Source organism: Columba livia, chromosome 16 (genome assembly GCF_036013475.1).
Source record: "Columba livia isolate bColLiv1 breed racing homer chromosome 16, bColLiv1.pat.W.v2, whole genome shotgun sequence".
Classification (NCBI taxonomy): domain Eukaryota; kingdom Metazoa; phylum Chordata; class Aves; order Columbiformes; family Columbidae; genus Columba; species Columba livia.
In genome coordinates this window covers 4659711-4678384 of record NC_088617.1, presented here as the reverse complement: position 1 = coordinate 4678384, position 18674 = coordinate 4659711, and the positions used below count along the sequence as shown (strand labels likewise).

The following is an 18674-nucleotide window of genomic DNA, read 5'->3' as shown; positions in this document are numbered from 1 at the left end:
GAACAGTTTGGGTTTGTGCTGCCTACCCGCTCACACAGCTTAGGGACCCACACTCAGATTTTGTGTTAAACCCGACCAGATGCAGAGAGCTGCAGAAGGACACGACTTGTAGGAAGCAGTTCTGTACCATCACCCTGGAACAGAGGCATCGGACACGCGTCACCCTCCGCTCCGGGAGCACTGGGGGAACTGGTCTGGCTCTCAGTAGGGGTAGGAGCTACGTACATGATATATGAAGAAAGACGCACCGCAGGTTCCACACTAGCAGTCTGTGGAAGCCCAGCGCTCCCAGTTTGCGGCACTTGCAGCCCCCAGCCAGCCTCTGCCAGGGCTGGTCCTGACCCCACAGCACAGCCAGCCCCCAAAACAGAGTGGTACCTTCTCCATACTGCAAACACCCAACGCCTGCCTCAAAAACCCACCCCAGAACAGCGATGGGGAGCTCTGCTCCACCCCAGAGGACCAAACCTGGTCCATCCTGCACCCAGACCTGCTTCCAGGCACGGCCGGGACTCGGCGACGGAGCCCCAGGCTCTGCACCAACCGCCTGTGCTCCAGACGAGATGTCGGACAAACAGCAGCGAACACGAGATCAAGCCTCTCACACACAACAAGGCTGCCAAAGAATTAACTCCAGCCTTTTCACTCTTAACTGTATATTTCTCAGTAAAATATATAATATATAGCTCTATAGGACTGATTATAATATATTACAGGCTAGAAATACTCTCGTCTTTTCCCTACCGCAATTATATTATAAATCCAATTTTGCATACAGATTAATCCTAGAAGTTATTGCCTTGAATTTATAATTAGAATTCACAGAATAAAGCTTAGTTTTCACAGAGACTCATTATATTAGTGTTTTACATAAAAAAGGATATAAAGTTACCAAATGAGAACAGCCATTTCTGAAACTATAAATAATTCTATTTTAAAAAAAAAATCAAACACTAAAAAAGTTATGGGAAAACCATAAATATCTTTATCCTCTACAGTAGCTGCTATAGAACTAAAAGAAACCTGTAACACACTGTGGCTAACTCTGCTTTGGTTCAGAACATGAATCATACAAAACAACATCTCTAGAGAAATGCCCAGCCAAAGGAAACACAAAGGGATTGAAAAAATAAATCTGAGGAAATTAAAAAAGTAATTTTTTTTTATTATTTCAAAACAATTTCTACAAACTTTATATAAACATCAGGCTATTTTCTTTATAATTTTGTTATTAAAAAAATCCTACAAGCAATCTTTAAAAAAAAGGTAAGAGACTGAAGGCAAGGAAAGGGTGTTGTCATAGCCAAACAAAACTGGCTGTCCTGATTTCATGGATTAATGACCCTTGCCTGGGGCCGACAGGAAGAGACAGAAATCTCCTGGGGAAGCCATTCCCATAGGCCCTTTATGGCATTCAGGGATTTCGAGCCCCTATGGGCCCTTTTACTCCCTGATAAGGCAACATTATCATCTGTAGTGTAAGCGATTCATAAATAGTTCTCCACAAAAATGCTTCACATCACCAGCCCGCTGCAAGACATCTATTAGCGAGGTTTATAAAAAAAGCCATCTTCTATAGAAGCAGCCAATCTGAGCACAGCACACGGGATGCAAACACATGGTGTTTGCCTCCATACAGTCTGTTTTGTGTTTACATACCCTCTATAAAACCAAGCAGAAAATTTGGCATCTTTATTATTTTTACACTAGCTTTAGAAGAAAAATACACTGAGGTTTGGGTTTGGTTTGGGTTTTTTTTTTCAGACTCTTTGTATTTCATTGGGCCCTTGTTAGTGTGCAAGATGGGAAGGGTCACGTAGGAAGTTTGTTTTCTCTCAAAAGTCGCTTTGAAATTCAATCCAAAAAGAGCATTTGTTCAGCACATCTCATCCGAGGGCACAGTGTTTCCAGACAGTCTGTTTGCCCCTTGATGGGCACAAGGTGCTGCTGAGCTTTAAGCATAGAACTCATTTGTAGGGGCTTTCTTGTAGATGGGTTTCTTCCCAAGGTCGTAACTGCCTTCGTCCTTTTTCTTCATGCGATAGACTAGGAGGAGGATCAGGAAGACAGCAAACAAGAGGCCCACTGCCCCTCCGGCAATGAGAGCTGGTGGGGGAAAGAAAATGGATTAAGTTTAAACTCCTGGACAACTCCAAACCATCAGCTACATCTCAAAACCTGCTTCAAGGGTATCAGCCCCAGAAGTGCCCCCAGAGCCAGCGCTGTCCTTGTGCCTGTCACTGGATGTGCTGGCACTTTCAGCAACAGATGTTATTGGAAAAGGCCAGAAATTGCTTTTCATCCAACCATAGAATAATCACATGTTCCACATTAACCAGACTGTGTTAGTATTCCAGCTTAGAGGAAGAAAAGTTTTGATAAAGACAGAGACAAAGCACAACAAAACAAAGAAAAAACCAAAACCACCCCACCACAATACACAAACAGTGTGAACACCAGGAAAATGGTCCAGCTCTGATTTGAATGCTTTGTTAACTGCCTGCGTGAGCACACTCTGGGGACTGTATTTCAGTTAGACAGCAACATCCTACTACCACCACCACCTCCCTCCAAAAAACACCCTAACAATCAAAAAAAAAACCCACAAAAAAACCCACCAAGATTTTCTCTCTTCTCACACCAAGGATGGCCACAAGCCCTCAGTGAAGTTTGCTGTAACACCTGCTCATTGCGCTAGATCAGTTTCTTTGTGAGGTGGCTTTGCAATCCACTCTTCTATTCACTCCTCCAGCTGGACAGACAGCTGTGGAGCAGCAAGATGTGCTGAGGTTTGTACTCGCAGCATCAGGTCAAGGGCGTGATGAAGTGTGCCCTGAGACAGACCTGTTCCGTGTGCTGGGGGGAAGCCACTCGCTGGGTTCTGCTCTAGACAGAGGTGCTTAGATTCACACCAGTTGAGCAGGTGTTCAAATCCCTCAGAGGAACTGTCTGGCTCCTGGCAAGGCTCAGGAAAGGCAGGACTTGGGCAGAGGTTAGAAGAAAAATGCCTTAATTTGATATGAAAGTCTATGATGTCATTGATGTATGGCTAGATATGCCTCTCACTAAGGTAGTATCTGGGTGCAGAGCAGCTGCCACATGAGTCATGTGGCACTTACGCCACAGTCAGCTGGCAGGCTCAAAAACAAGCTCTTTACCCCAAACACACAGCAGTAGCCTCCTCTTCTGGTCAAGGACTAGAAGGCAGAAGCGACCGTGCTACAGGTAGTCACAGAGGTAACACAGGTCGCTCCCCTTGTCAGCAGAAACTGCTCCCCAGAGAAACAGGGAACAAGAGAAGCCTTTTGGATTTACAGTATTAATGATTTCTCAGGACAAGGTGGAATATTACCTGTAAGGACTTCTGTTCTTTCAAAGATGCTGCTGTTGGCTGTGCTTGCCATGGAGATCTTGTTGGACACGTCCTCTTCAACAGGTGCAGCTTTGTCTGGAATTATTTCATTGTCCACCAGTGTGTTTTTCTTCTCACCTTCAATCTTTCTCTCAGTATCTCCAGGGATATAGTTGTCAGATATCTACAGAATATAGACACACCACACCCATCAGTAAGCAGCACCCAGACTACCAACAATTGAAAATAAGAGGGTGTGCAGGGAAAAGAAAGTTTGCTTAGTGCATTACGAGTGTGCTGTTCCTGCTCATGAAGGCAGACTCATCTTGACGCCACGTCTTGAGGGGAAAGGGTATTCAGAAAGTGTCACAGACAGACCAGAGTAGCTACGTGCTGCTTAAAACATGCAGAGCCAATACCTACCAGAGGAGTATCCATGGTAGTCAGATACACGGCATCTTCAGAATCTGAGAAGTCTGCAGAGAGGGAGAGCAAATAAATAACGTTTAAAAACAGGACAGGACACTAATTTTTCCTCTCATTATATGCCATTTTTCCAGAATTCAGACACTTCCTGCAACAGCAGCAACTGCAGACTAACTAGGACTCTTGTTCTCTGCTGACTACAATTGACTAGTACTTTCACCACTTAATGGCTTTGATTGCACAAGACCATGAGATGTAATCTTCACACCGACACCTCTCCCACGGGAGGGATCTGCAGCTGGATCCATCGGGCCCTGCTGCAGCTGATCGGGTGTTGCCCAGCAGAGCAGGTCTGCTATAGCTTGTGAAGGTAATGCCAATGGAGGGCAATGCTCAACACCCATCCCTAGAGGATGGTTCACCAACCCTCTCGTTACCAGATCTGCCCAAACATGTCAAGCACCAATTCCAGCACTTGTTCTTCCCTTTTAGAGAATGAACGTTCACATAAAGGGGACACTGAGCTACAGAAACTGGTTTGGGCAGGGAGCTTTGCATGTCACAGAATTCACGTGAACACCAGTTAGTCCTTTACCTTGTTTGGCTTCAGCTGAGACACTTTTAGCCTTGTAACACTGCCTCAACAATAGATTATTTTTTTATTTTTATTTTTATTTTTTTCAGAAGTTCTTTGGAATTCAACAGGAAGGAGATCCAGCCGGTGCCATGCCTTTTCACTTACAGTAAGACAAGCTTGGCTGGGCTCCATCTGTCCTCCCCAAGTGATTCAACATCACAGTACAACCACTTTCACTGTTCTCATCTGTGGGTGCCTACGATTCATAGGGCTTTCTCATCTCCACCTGACACTGCAGTTCCCTCTGGAGCTCTGAATGTGCACTTAAACCATCACTCGTGACTGCTGGTGCTGGAAAAAATTTCACAGCATCGATTGATGGAGATGCATTGCCCTCTTTCCCCGCTTACCTCCAGACCCCGATGCATCATCTATTTCTGACCCATCAGAAGTTAAGTGAGGCCTGAATCCGCCAATGTCTTCATCGTCTGGCAAGTCTCCGGAGGCAGGATAGTCAAGCCATCGGGCGTCCATGGTCTCAGTTTCTCTCACCTGAGAAGAGGGGTGGAGAAGTGTTAAGTATCAGGCAACTCTTCAGAAGCATTTCACAAAAGGTCAGGAGTTCAGAGCCTGTGCTGAGCACATCACTTCCATCACAAGAACATTAAATGCTGAACTTCCTCTCCACCAAAAGCATTATCTTCATCACGCTGGAAATAGCTGAATTCCCCTAGAATTTCTCAGAACAGAAGTGAGAGCCAGCCTGGGAGGGGAATTTCCTGAGGGCTATAGATTCAGGAGGTTCACTTTAACCCACAGGGTGAAAACAACAGGATCTTGGTCAGGAGTTTGTAGCAAAACCATTTGGAAAAACAATACCTTCAGTTTTTTATAAGGAAGGATTTGGAAGGACTTGCTATTCCCAGAGGAAAAAGCCTGGCACCTTTAGGTCAGTTTTTTGCATAGCACTGCAGCCTCACACCAAGACAATTCATTGCTTCTTGTATTGGGAACCTATTTCATCACCCAAGGGTTAAAACCTGGTCTGTCAGTTCAGCTGAATAGCAGTGCAATATAGTTCCACGTTCAAGAGCACTCGCTATCAGTAATGACTTGCCTGAAGGAAGAGCTTCCCCTGCCTCACCTTTTAAAATGTGAGTAAACAAACAAGTCTGTAAAACGAAGTCCCGGATTCTGAAGCCCGATGACTGCAGCTACAGACACATTGGGAAGAGCAGGAGAACCTTCCAGAGAACCAGCTGTTTGGCCACAATGGCAATTCACAGACCAGAGCTCATTTGCACTTGGACCTTCAAGAAGCCACAAGCGCAAACCTCCTGCCCTCACTGAGGTTCTGCAATTTCCCCAGAACTATTTCTCCTCGCCAGAGCCCTGGGGCCAGCCCCAGTACCACAGGTATGAGCTCTCGGGTTGCTCAACACCAGCCCACAGATCCCAGCAGCTCCAGATGCTTCCACAGCCATGAAGTCATTGCCATGGTGGGGGGGACTCGACCCCTTCCCCTACAGCACAATGCAGATGGGTGGGTCCCACAGCCAGGGGCTAAGCTGCCAATGTTTTTTCATGCTGTCCACACAAAAAGACTGGAAGGCCTTTCTGAAGGTTTATCTACCCCAGAGAGCACTTGTAAAACATCCCTTTACTTCACAATCCTACACATTCAAGGACTCTTCTGAATGTACAGATTTACCACGAGCCACAGCCTCACAGGGGGAGAAGAGCAGAGACCAGTAGGGACAGTCAGAGCTGGGTGGCACCACCCCAGCACTTGCTGCTTCCTCAGGGCAGTGGGAGATCCTGAACAGCTGGGATCACTTTCCTCCTCACCTGGCCACACCTGGCCCATCCCACAGCCAGCAAAACACCTGACAAATGACATCCGCTATCAATCGCACAAGCCAAGGCCAACAATGAGCCACAAGCCATGTGTCAGCTTCCTCTGCCCACAGCCCCGCTCCCAGCCCAGACCTCCCTGCCCATTAGCCTGCTGGTTTTGCCAGAAACGAGGCCTTGTGGTCAGGACAAGATGTTTCTCATTTTGCATAAGGAGCAGTGGCTACTAGATGTGCTTTTCATCAGCTTATTGAGGCATCTTTGGTTTCCCCAGCGACTCTGCTGGAGAATAACCAAGTGAACAGCCTGGAGGGCACGAAGGGCTGCGGCCAGCTCTCCTCCAGACCCCCTGTCTCCACTCTGCCCAGCCTGGCACGAGGTGATGAGGATGGGGCTGGGGAGGAAGGCCAGCTGGGAAGAAATCCCCCTCCTGGCCTGGAACCGGGCATTCCTAATGTTACGGATCACTCACTGCAAGGCAAATTCATTTCAAGGTATGTGAAACCCAGCCAAAGTCAGACCTGCAATGGAAGCCGCTGCCAGCAGGCAGTACTGTTCCCATGAGAGCTCCTGGCCGTTTTGTCCAGGGCAGGAAGAACCCAATTCCCATCGTCCCGGGCTGGGGAGCACGTTCGCTGCAGATCTGCAAAACCAGCTGCTGTGCCAGGGCAGATCATGTTGGCCAGGGCGCTGTGCCGCACCCCTCTGCCAGCTCACGTCCTACCTTGTTATGAATCACGGCCAGCTAATGTCCTAACGAGGCCAGCTCAAGAAAACCCGCGTTTAGGCCACCGAGTGGCTGGACAGCAGGCTGGCCTTATCAGATCAGCCCAGCCGTGAGCAAAGTGGTGGCAGACAGCCACCGTGATTAGTACGTGCTGTGGAACGCACCAGGTTTGGCTATCAGAAAACTCTATTTAAATCAGGACAGACAGTGTTTACAACCCAGAGGACCTAACACGGAAATCACTGACTCACAAGCGTAAATAAGATTATATGGGAGCGTTCCCTGAAGTCACTTTTCATCATCCTCTGAAGCAAGGACAGGGAAGTTCCTGGAAGCCACAAGAACTTCTCAAATGGTGCAGGAAACTCTTCTTGTGGGCAGCAAGCCTCATTTTACAGACTGATCTGCCAGGGAAGTCAGAGGGCTGCTGGGCACCTCCAGCTTTCAAGACATGCTCTCCTAGAGGTCAGGCTCTTCTGGGAGCCAGAGCACAGGCAGCCTGTGAAGAGTTAACACGGGAGAGCTGTGCTCACAGAGCAGGTCTGGAGCAGGCACATTCCTCACATACACACCTGCGAGAGGGCACACAGGCACTTGCACACATTTAAAGGCAAGGGCTGTGGGCTTCCCAAGCGCTACACAAATATATTCCCGGATAAATGCTGAAAAAGTACATCCCTTTCCAGAAGGATGAAGAAGGTGCCCGTGCTTCCTCTCATTGGCAGGCTGCAGCCAAGAGGAAAAAGCCGGGAGCCTGCCACAGGACAGGGCCAGACCTTGCCAAGTCGTCTCTGGCCACATTCAGCTTAACACCTTCTGCACCGGCGCTGCTGGGAGCTGCTTTCCACCACCTGTTTCCAGCACTGGAGCTGGGCCAGGGACTCGCTGGGAGCGTCGGACTGAGCGGCTGCACGGCCCCACCTCGCCCCAGCAGCTGAAGTCGAGCCTTACTATTAATATGCTCCTCTCCAGGAGGGGTCTGTACAGAAATCAACCTCTTCTGTGGGGGTCTAGTTCCAGCATTTCTTCCTCATGTTAAGCAGCTTTATCCCCAGTAAGCACCAAGGGGGATTAACCAGCCTGCCGGGGAGCAGCAGCTTTTGCTGCCTGCCAGTGCCAAAAAAGAGTTTATTCCCTGTCAGACAACCAGCACGTCAGGCACGTGAACTATGAGCGTCATTCCTGGAAAAGCTGGGCACAGAGGTCTCATGTTTGAGCCCGAGACAGGCTGCACTACTGGCTGAAGCCAGACACTGTTTGCTCAGCTCAGGCACAGGAATTACAGCCTTGGCACCCCAGGCTGGGCTTGCAGCCTTGCTGTGCTCCATCCCTAGCACACCCTGCTCCATTTTATGCTCCCAGGACCTTCACTTACAGCCCCAGCCTACAACTAGCTTCTCTCAGAGCAAGAACATCTATCTATTGAGGCAGCAATCAAAGTTTATGTCAAACGTGTGAATTTCCCCAGCCGCTGGCTAGTTCTGGGAAATAACAAACCCAGGCAGCTTGCCTGCCCCAGCCCACACGTCCTCACCACAACCTTTGCAAACCCTTTAAAAAAAAACCCCAAATGATGTTTTGAGGCAGAGACAAAGTTTTCCAGACGTCGAACTGGCTTTTATGGCTGGTCCTTGTCTCTGATCAAACGCACTGGAGTTCATTAAAGCTTCTTTGAAGGGTCAGAGCCAGCAAGCTGCAAAGAGACTCAGACCTGCAGAGACTGGGGCATCCAAAGCGCAGGGAGCTCTTTATCAAGTTTATAACTTTGGCGCAGAGACCCAGCGCTGGCTCCTGCGGCTCCCTCCCCAGCACTGTGTACACAAGTCTAGGAGTAAACAGGAGCAAGGTGAAAGTCAACCTTTCCTAGACAAAGGAACATGGAGCTGGGCCAGCCTGGGAGGTGGCACAAGAGGGGGCAGAGGTGCAGACCTGTTAACTCTTTGTAGCCTGTGGGGCCAGAGAGACCCAAGTGGCTCCCAGTGGTTTTGTCAGGGACTCTGCACTAGGGGACAGTTATATGGATCAACTTGTGAGCAGCGTTACACAAAACATCTTTCCCAGACCTGTGCTGTCATGGGCAGATGTCACCTTATGCCACCACAATGCACATCCAGACCAATTTAACAAGAAAAGGCTCCCAGACAACAGGAGCAGCTGTCTGCATGGCCCAGCCTCAGAGCCTGGTTATAGAGAGATCATTCTTGCAAAGCCACCAGCCCAGCCCTTGCGCTGCCCTGCATCACAGGCCGGAGAGCACTGAATCCAACGGGGTCTTTCCAGTGCAAGGATGCAAAGCTCTGTAAACCAAGCCCCAGAGAGCGGATTTCCAGACAGTTCACTTCCACTGAGCTCTTGCAGGAGCACACAAGCCAGGAAGGTTCTAAAGCTCACGCAAAGTGTGCAAAGGAGCAGGGATTAGGAGCTGAGCTCACCCCCTTGAAAACGTCAGCCCCCCAAAACCAGGAGAGCGGAGGAGCCAGCAGTGTTGGGAACGGGGTGAGCCCGGCAAACAGAGCTGATCTCCAAGGGAAGAGGCACACAGCGAGGTAACAGGCACAGACAGCTCTGTCTTCCCTTCTTAATAACCCTTATAAGAAAGTTATTAGAAGTGACATGAGCTTCCGGCAGAGGCAGTTCCTGCCAGGCTAGGAAGGCAAGGGTCTATGCTTCCCCCAAATCACCCCTTACTCCCACCAAGCTCCAGCTCCGTGGAAGGGGGAAAAAAAATGCAAAATACAAAACTCACTTTTGTCCTGACAGTAAAGCAAATATCAATATTTCAATCTAGGTTACACCTAACCCCTTCAACACATCAGCCATGGTAACACATCCACTTGCGCTAACTCCTCATGCCCATGCCCAGAGGGCAACATCTTAACTCCCGTTCCTGGTCAGTCTGTCCCACATAATTCCCAGCACACCCGTCCGCATTGGCCTCTGTGCCAAGGGACAGCAGTTAATCAGCTTTCATCCAGCCACATGTGTGTGTTAAGTTGCACAACAGGCTCACCCTGAGGCTTTCAGACATGGTTAAACACCACTGTACCTTTGCTCAACACCTTCCAAGCAGTCCCAGAGCAGGGCCACAGGCACAGTGGCTTTGAACAAGGTCAGTCTTGCCTGTCTCCTCTCTGACAGCCACTGTACAGGTGACTTTCCCATCACCGTGAGCTGCAAAGGTACACTGGTAACACCTCTGAGGACTAAGAGGGAATCGGAGACAGAAGCACAAACCAGGGCTTGCAGGCGGCTCCTGGCTGGCAGCAGGAGAGAGCACCACATCTCCAGTACCCCAGGACCAGTTATGGCATGCTATCTCTTCACACCTCTTTTCAAAGAGGGAAAAAAAAACAAACACATTTATTTTTTGTAATTGTGCTCGGTAACACATGCAAGGAGCAGGGTCTTGCTTAATAAGACAGAGCAAGAGCAACCTGCAGGCTGATGAACTGCTCAGCTGGTAAAAGTGTCACTCATTCAAGGTGACTTAGGAACAGCACCCCCAGTGCCTGTCCAACCAGGTACCCATCTCCTCGCGGCCACAGAACCGGGCCTGCGCGCTCAGACGGGGCAGGCGCAGGAACGCGCATCCAGCGCCGCCCCAGCCCGGGTCAGCCCCGCTCACCCCGTGCGATTCTTTAAGCTGTGCCGTCCCAAGCAGCTCTCCTGGGGGCTCATGCGGCAGCAGAGGCATAATCCCCGTGACAATGACACCGTAATCCCGAGCTCTGGAGAGCAACTCGCTGTCACGAGTGCCTTCTCTGCAGCAGGGATGAATCCTCCTGGGCTCTGCTTGCTGAAAATAGGCTTTCCTGCTCTTACAAAGTCAAACCTCATCTACCTTTTAACTCACGTGCATTTGCTTACACACAGCCTGCTCTCTCCAGACCACACTGCACGTGTGTGCCTTCCAGGCCACGCCATAGAAGCGAGCAGGAGGTCGGAGAGATTACAAAGGAATGAATTCTTGTTTAACTACACTTGCCTGATTATCAACCAAGAGCAAAGCCATAAAGATCGAGCCCTTTGCCAAACAGGCACATGCTGGGATCTGTTTACTGCAACGGTGGCAAAATAGTTGCCCTAAACACTCAGTGCCCAGCTCCTGAGACCTACGGAGACCAAGAGGGAAAGGAGATGACTGCATCCCCCTCCAGCTCCGCAGACAACGCTCAGCAGGCAGTTGCAGATGGCTGTGTGTCAATCACTTGCCCTGAAGCAAATAAAGATAAGATTCAGGAGGGGAAAGCAGGAGCTCTCAGGTGACTCAGGAGAAAAACAATTACAGCAGAGCCATTTCGTGCCCCTGAAAGACTCTCGTGATCACAGGCAGTGATACACACCTAGTTCACAAAGAGATTATATATCTTTTTATAGTATTTACAAACCTGATCATAGGTATTTCACACACTTCACTGCCCAGAGCTCAGTTCAGAAGTTGGAGAAATGTATTCAGGGTTAAAAAGGAATTAAGTTTTTCTGGCTCACAGCTCACCCTGAGTTACCCTGTTCTATACCAGGAGGCTCCTACTGCATCCTTGTCTGTGGAAGAAAACAAAAGAGGATATAAAGGCCCCAGCAAGCAGCTTTTCCGTCAAGGATGATTTCTCATGCTGATAGTTGGGATATTTCATCTATCACATTTCCCCACACACCAGGGAGAGGCCTGTCCTCACTGCCCTTTCCTAGAATACAGCTACACCCCAATATTTCCCTGGACACGCACAAAAGCGGAATTTGCCCTTGGCAAGAAACGCGTGACATGCATTTTTGGGATCTTTCTGCTACCTCATGCCTGAGTGTTCGCAAAATCAAGCCAGCCAGACACCCAGCTTCAAAGGGTGCCTTTCCTCACCATGCAGCTAATCTCAGCTTGTTTGTACAGTCAGGATTCCCAATGCTGCACCCTACAAACGCTTCCCCTCCCACAATCCATTTTAATCTAATCAGAAGTAGTAGCCCAAAGATTTAGGCTTAGCCCAGGCAGCTGAGCTCTGCCAGCACAGTTATGCTATTTAGAGTTTTGCTCATTTGGCAAAGCTACCAGCAAAAAATTGTAGCAGAGGAAGTTATCAGCATGAAAGCACTTGAGAGGGAGTATCCATGCCACTCCACTATCAGGCGATATCCATGTAAGCATTTAGACAAACAAACATTTCAACAGCAGGGAATTTCCTAGTTAGCTCCAGCAGCAGAGACTGGGGTTTTGGTGCGGAGGGGTGTTTTGTTTTTTAATAGAGACATTCCCGACTTACGCAGAGGTTGCCTTGGCTTGGGCCCAGAGAGCAACAGCCACAGCCTGTGTGCTATTAGGAATAATGCAGCTGTACTTTGGGAAACCTGTCGCTCCTGGGAGCATTCTCCTCTCTTGGAGAGCTCTGGAGTCCCAGCCAGGCTTCCTCCCCTCTGCAAGGCGGGGATGAGCCACTGGCAGCAGTTTCCCAGCCCTCCCTGACAACATCTCGGCACCCTCACTGTCACAGCCAGGAGCAGAGGGACCAGGCTCTTGTTTTGGTCACTCCTTCCCTGGCTTTGCAAAGCCTGCGCTCAGCTGGACTAGCAAGTTGTTCAGTAACCAATGTGCAGGACCAGCTCCTTACGCTCAGCCTCAGGAAATTTCAAATTAGCGCCAAGAACAGCCCGCACATAAACAGTCTCCTGCAAGATCCTGGCTCCAGAGTCTGCTCCACTGCACACTGTGGAGTTGTAATAAATATTTATCTCACGGAGGAACAGAGTCTTCCAAAGGAAAGGCTCCTGACATCAGCAAGGACTATATTTCCATCTGGGGGAGAGACCGCTTCTCTGTTTTTAAAGGGGGACATCAGCCCACACAAGAAGTTTCTGCCACACTCCTGGCACCACTCTAGCCAGGATCCATCCCCCCACCCATGGGGGCACAGCAGCACCCCATCACACCAGGCACCCTCCTTCCAGCCACCTGGACTTGTGGCTACTGGGCCATACCATCTGGGTGCGAGTCCAGGCAGGCACTTTCCCAGCCACTAATGCATGTTAGCACTTATTTTTATTGCTATAGTTGGACTGTAAAGGCAGCTGAAGGGCAGGAGGCAGCACCGTAAACAGGGCAAGGCCACCACCCTCTATTCCAGTTTTACAGCAGACAGCAGCAGAGTTTCAGCTGTACTGTGGTGGAGACACCTTTTCCCCTTCAGCAGCTAAGGCAGAGCAGCATCAGAAGAGAAAAAGCCTTCCCATGGCGGGCTTTGCTTTCCCTGACAAAATGCAATTTGCTTAAGCAAAAAGAAACCTTGTTTTTGCTTACCGTGATGCTGTCCGCTTGGGTAACAGTGCTACGGGTCTCCCAGTCTCCTTCCCACCTCAAGGAGTGTCTCTCTTGAGATTTTAATTAACTACTTTGATTTTTAAGTATCCCAATAATTTGTCTAACAAGAGCCACTTGGCATTTTATAAGAGTCATCTCAGCCTCAAAGGATTTAAGGATAAAACTGACAAGAGTGTATATTTCCAGCAAATTTTACAAGTATATTTTTCATGTCAGCCAGCCTTCAGAAACTGAGAGGGACGCAGCTACATCTTGCGTGTTTTCCCCTCCTACGCTGACATTTTCTCCAGGCTCAGGATTAAGTATTTAACCCCATCTTTTGAGACTTTCCGCTCCTTCAGCTCGCTTTGAACGCTTTCACTCATTGCAGATAACAATGCCGCTTTCCTCTCTCCCCTGTGCAGCTTTCATTTCCAGCTGTATCTACCTGAAAACACAATCACCACAGAGCTACCAGAGCAAGTTGGTGGCTGCTCAAGACAAGACTGTTTTCTGATACGCCTTTGCCAACGCCAGCTCAGCCACAGGCTGCAATGATATGTCAGAGTCCGATTATAGCTTTTTGCCCACCGTAGCCACAACCTGAGGCAGATTAGATGAGAGGCAGCAGCGAAGGCAGCCAGTGTCCAGGGCACCACAGATCGTCTGCCAAATAGCATTAGCTTTGCTTGCCACCCCTTTTCTAACCCCATGAGAACCACCTCTATGCTGCAGCACGTCGGACGTCTGAGTCATCGCTTTGGGTAAGGGGCCAGGGACGTTACTCAGAGGGTGACAGCAGAATCCCTGGGAGCTGCGAGGCCAGGAAAGTGCCAGAAACCCTGAGTCAGAGCGTGACTGCTGTGGGCCGGGGCTGACGGTGACACACGCAGAGCTGGGCAGAGGCAGCAGCAGCCCCTGGACAACCATTCAGGAGCACGCTCAAAGACCAAAAAATAGCCTGACCAAATCTAGAAGTGCAGCCCTAACAGCTCATTAACATAGGATCTTTTATAGCCCCCAGAGCAGAAGCTTATTACAAGTTAAACTCTTTAGCTACGCTGCCCTGTCTATTCAGAAACACCAAGTCCAGTCTCATCACAAGAGTCTCATTCTAGTGCAAATCATCTGAATCCTCAATCTGAAGTGTTTGCATTCCACTGATACTCAAACAGCCACACATCCTCCGGTCTGCACAGGGTTTGTCCCCACTGGTTTTGTACTGCTTCAATGACATTATCTGCTGGTTTGAGGCTGCAAAAGCAGCACAACCCTGCTGCTGTTACAGGGTATAAGGGAACAAGCTGTATGAAGGGGAGGGCGAGAATGAAGGTGCAAAGATCTAAAAGCAGCCTGGAGAGGACAAATGTTAAAAGCAAGTGTTCTGAAGGACGGATGCTCCTCTTTGTCTAGCCAAAGTGATAGCTGGGGAGTTCTGTGGGACTGCAAGCCACAATAACTTAATCAAGTTATCTTAGGAGTCAATTTAAGTCACTTACATTGCAGACAGCAGAACCACATTACCATGCTTCTCTTGTTGGTATGGCCACTATCACCAAATTAAGAAAAAAAAAAGCTTTTAAAGACAAAGCCCATCAATCCATCATCTAAGTGTGAACGACTTAACACACACTAAGTGGAACACAACCTAGTGTTAACTTAGAGCCAGCCAAGAGGATTCAAGCATCCAGCACATTTTCAATGGCGCGTTTACCAGCACCAGGAGCTGGAGGGAAGAGGAAAGCAGCTGCGGGAGCTGTGCTGGTCTGTATGCCCAGCAGCCAGCCAGGCTCCCTCCTCCAGCAGCACTCTGAAAGTCAAGTTCGCTGCTTCCAGCTTGTGGTGGAAGTGGGACAGGAGCATACCAAGAAGGCAGTAACCCACCACAGGAAAACCAGGGAAAGGTCACACTAGGCTCCACTTCAGGCATCTGACAGCAGCAAATGGCCTCACCCCAACCATTCTGACAACTCAAGGCAACAGTAAAGCCATTAACAGAAGCTTGGAGGGGAGAGGGGAAGACAGAGGAAAAAACATTTTCACTGTTGTTGGACTGCGTACAGGCCTTTGCGGGACCTCAAGTGCCAAGGATTTGGGAGACAACAACAGCAGGGGCAGCAAGAAGCAATTGTGTTGGCCTTGACTTCCTAGAGTGAATGAGTCTCTGTACCATGACTCTTAAAAGTCCCAATTTCAGGTCCCAATTGGCCTCTTGTGTAAGCTGCTTGGAAAATTCTGAACCACGAGAAAGTGCTCTCCAGCATGAGAGCTGCCAGGACTGTGCCCCAAGCACAGGAGGGCGACTGCTCCCACCCCCAGGGTATTTCCACCTCTCGTACAGACAAGGTGCAGGGCTTCAGAAAGACCCCTGAACTCCCACCCCCGGAGCTATGCATGCAGTTCCACAAGGTACAAGGTTCTAGAGAAGCTATTTCTTTCTATACATTACAGGCGTTTCACCCCAACAGCCAGCTCTAGGCTCAGCTACCAGAAGTCATGAGCTCCTTCCCTTGAGGACTAAGGGACATCACCTTAAGACTTCATCATTTTGCTGCTCTGTGTTTTAGGGAAGCCAAAGCAAAGCCAGGATTTACTCTACACATTCAGCTGCCCCGTGAGTTTTCCAAGTCGGAAGGTAGAAAAGTAAAATGTGCAGATAGCAATGTCTTGATTTGATTGGGAGGGACAGATGAGAAACTGGGCAAAGAGCAGAAAGAACAGGCCTCGGGGATCAATGGCAGCAGGACAAGCCAAACCGGTTTTAACATTAATAATGCTGTACTACTTTCCAAACACAGCTATCATCAACAAGACAGCAGCTTTGCCAATCAGGAGGCCTCCAAGCGTGATTGCTTTAAACCAGCAAACAGAGCCCACAAACAGCATGAAGCCTCCCCCCCTCTCCTTGAGTAATCAATCCTGCCAGCAGCGTCTTGGGTTGGACTTCTGCTTGTCCACACTGCTGGACACACACACACACGACATGGTGCTGTACAGAGACTTTTTCTGCCTACTTCAAGGCAGGAAAGTAGGGCAGCTGCAACAAGCTTGGAGCCCATCAGCACTGGGACAGGCCTGCAGGGCTCAGGGCACTCGGAGCCCTCCCGCGGCTCAGACATGGGAGCAGCCCCAGCCTGCAGCAGGCAGACACCGGGGCTGCAGGGCACGTCCCTTGCTTCCCTCTCGTGCTGCCAGGGGCACTTTTAGATGACAAAAGTACAGGGATTGCTCAACGATGCTACTCTGCCCAAGCAAGGCAGACCTCATGTCCTCCATTAGCTCCACTGATCCCATGTCTGGGTGGCACTGGTGGCTTTCCGCCCATCCCCAGCTGCTGGCCCCTGAAGCACCTTCTGCGAGACCCACATCCTCACATGGCACGAGCAAAGGGGAGCGCCCTGACCGCACAGCCTTTGCTTTCTGAAGCTCTCAACCAGAGAGGGCTGAGGAGCACCGGGAGACGTCAGGCTTCAGCTCCAACCTCCCCACGGGAAATACGTGATGTTCTCACAGCAAGCTGCCGTAACACAACCCACCCACAGCCTCAGCACCGACGTCACGCTTCGGCACTTCGGTAATATTCCCCACCCTCTTACACATCCAAGATTGCTTCATGTGGAGAAATCCCATCTACACCAGAAAGCCACGCAAGGGGAAAGGAGCCAAGGCATTTCTGTTTGTACAGGCTTGGGGAAATATTCAAGCACCGAATCGCTCTCAAAAGCCACGCTCTTACATAAGCACAAGAAATACAATCCTTGTCTTGTTAAGAAACAGCTACCTGTCTTCACCCTGCCCGCACAGAAAAAACTAAGAGCCGCATGCTGTGCAGCCCTGCACGTTTTGGCAGTGCTATTTAAAAAAAAAATAATATGGGAGGAGCGCCAGCAGAACTCTCCCAAACAGTGTGTCATCCTCCTCTCCTCCCCAGCAGCCTGTAACCCAAACAATTTGTTTGGATAAGGCTTTATAGTAGGGCAGTGTTACTTCTCAAGCATACACTCTATCTTAGGTAGCTTAAAATATATGGACAAATACTTCGTCCAAGTTCTACATAAGGATTTACAGAATACATCTGTGCAAAATTTGTTGTCTTTGCAGAAATCCGATGCTTGCAGACCACTCAATTCCCCTGGGACACCAAGTTGCATTTCATACCAAACATGGTCAATGCAACTACCAGATGCTGTCTGCCCCAAAGGTTTGCCCTACTAGTTTGGGCCAGTTCTCAAATGAGCGATTCACATGCTTAATAGCAGGGATAAAGACACCAGATTAGAGTAAAGTGGATTTGGGCTGGTCGATCTTAGCAGAGAGTAGCTGACAATTACTACAGATGCTCTCTGTGGGAGTTTCCTACTCTACAAGCAGCAACCCCCAAGCCTGTGTCCCCATTTGAGAGCAACCAAGCAGCAGAGCCTTATCAGTTCTGATCTGCCCACCCAGCCTTCAGTCCAGAAGGAAGCAATGTGGATGATTAAACCTACTTTTGAGAACTCCTGATCTCCTGCAGTTATCTTAATCTCAGCAGCTCTTTCAGACTAGCAGAGGAATCTGCCCTGACTGCGCTATCAGCAAGATGGACACACACACACAAACAAACAGCAGGGAAGGCAAAATCCTGAAATTTCTGCTTCGCCACAAGATCCCACACATGTCCAGCTTGATGCATCCAAACTATTTCACCTCCTTATATGTTTAAGAGACTCTTAAACCCTCTGTGGTAGTGCATCGGTTTTCAGTCCTATGTGGAAGTGAGGAAGGTTTGATACACATAAAGACAACAGGTACCAGCACAGCCAAACCCAGGTAAGGCTGGAAAGCACTGTAATGCACTGCACACACCTGACCCACCACACATTCATATAAATGAGGGATTCAAGAAATTAAGTCTATGACCAGCAGCTGAAGATCAAAGCTGTAATGGAGAGCAGTTCATTTCTATCATGTACCGTTGTACCCTGTACGGCTCTAATTCCTGATTACAAAAGAGAAAGACCAAGTTCACAAATGCTTAGTGGGAAGGGGACATGTGAGGGGTGGCACAAGCACTGGGGCAGGTAGTGACAGGGTGAGCGGTCCACATGGGGCACACTGGGCCAGGACAACACTGCTTTGCCATCAAACAGAGGAAGCAGCCTACAAGCCAGGCAGGGGAACCGCAGGAAAGAACAGGAATGGACATATTCCCATTAACCCATTTTGTCCCCTCCTTCCCTGGAGAAGGACAAACAGTGGGGGACAGATCCCGGGGAAGGCAGCAGTGGCTTTAGCTCTCAGGTAACTAGCAAGCGGGACACACCACAACTGCACGTCCAGCACAGTGGGCAGCAGCCGGGTCACCCAGCCCCGGGAGCACCCTTCCCTGCTACCGGGGCACGCAGGCAGGGGACCCTCTCCCATCCCCGGGACTCACCGACTCGGCGGCGGCGGGCAGGAGGAGGCCGAGCAG

At 49.5% G+C, this 18674-nt stretch overlaps 1 protein-coding gene across 1 annotated transcript; it reads right to left on the bottom strand.

Moving 5' to 3' along the window:
• Positions 1 to 1751: 1751 nt before the first annotated feature.
• On the bottom strand, positions 1752 to 18674 carry SDC4 (syndecan 4; the record flags this gene model as incomplete). The annotated part of the gene is given in 5 exon segments (NM_001282832.1): positions 1752 to 2106; positions 3353 to 3536; positions 3776 to 3828; positions 4766 to 4907; positions 18639 to 18674. Coding segments are annotated over 5 exon segments (567 nt in total), but the record flags the coding sequence as incomplete, so codon positions are not given.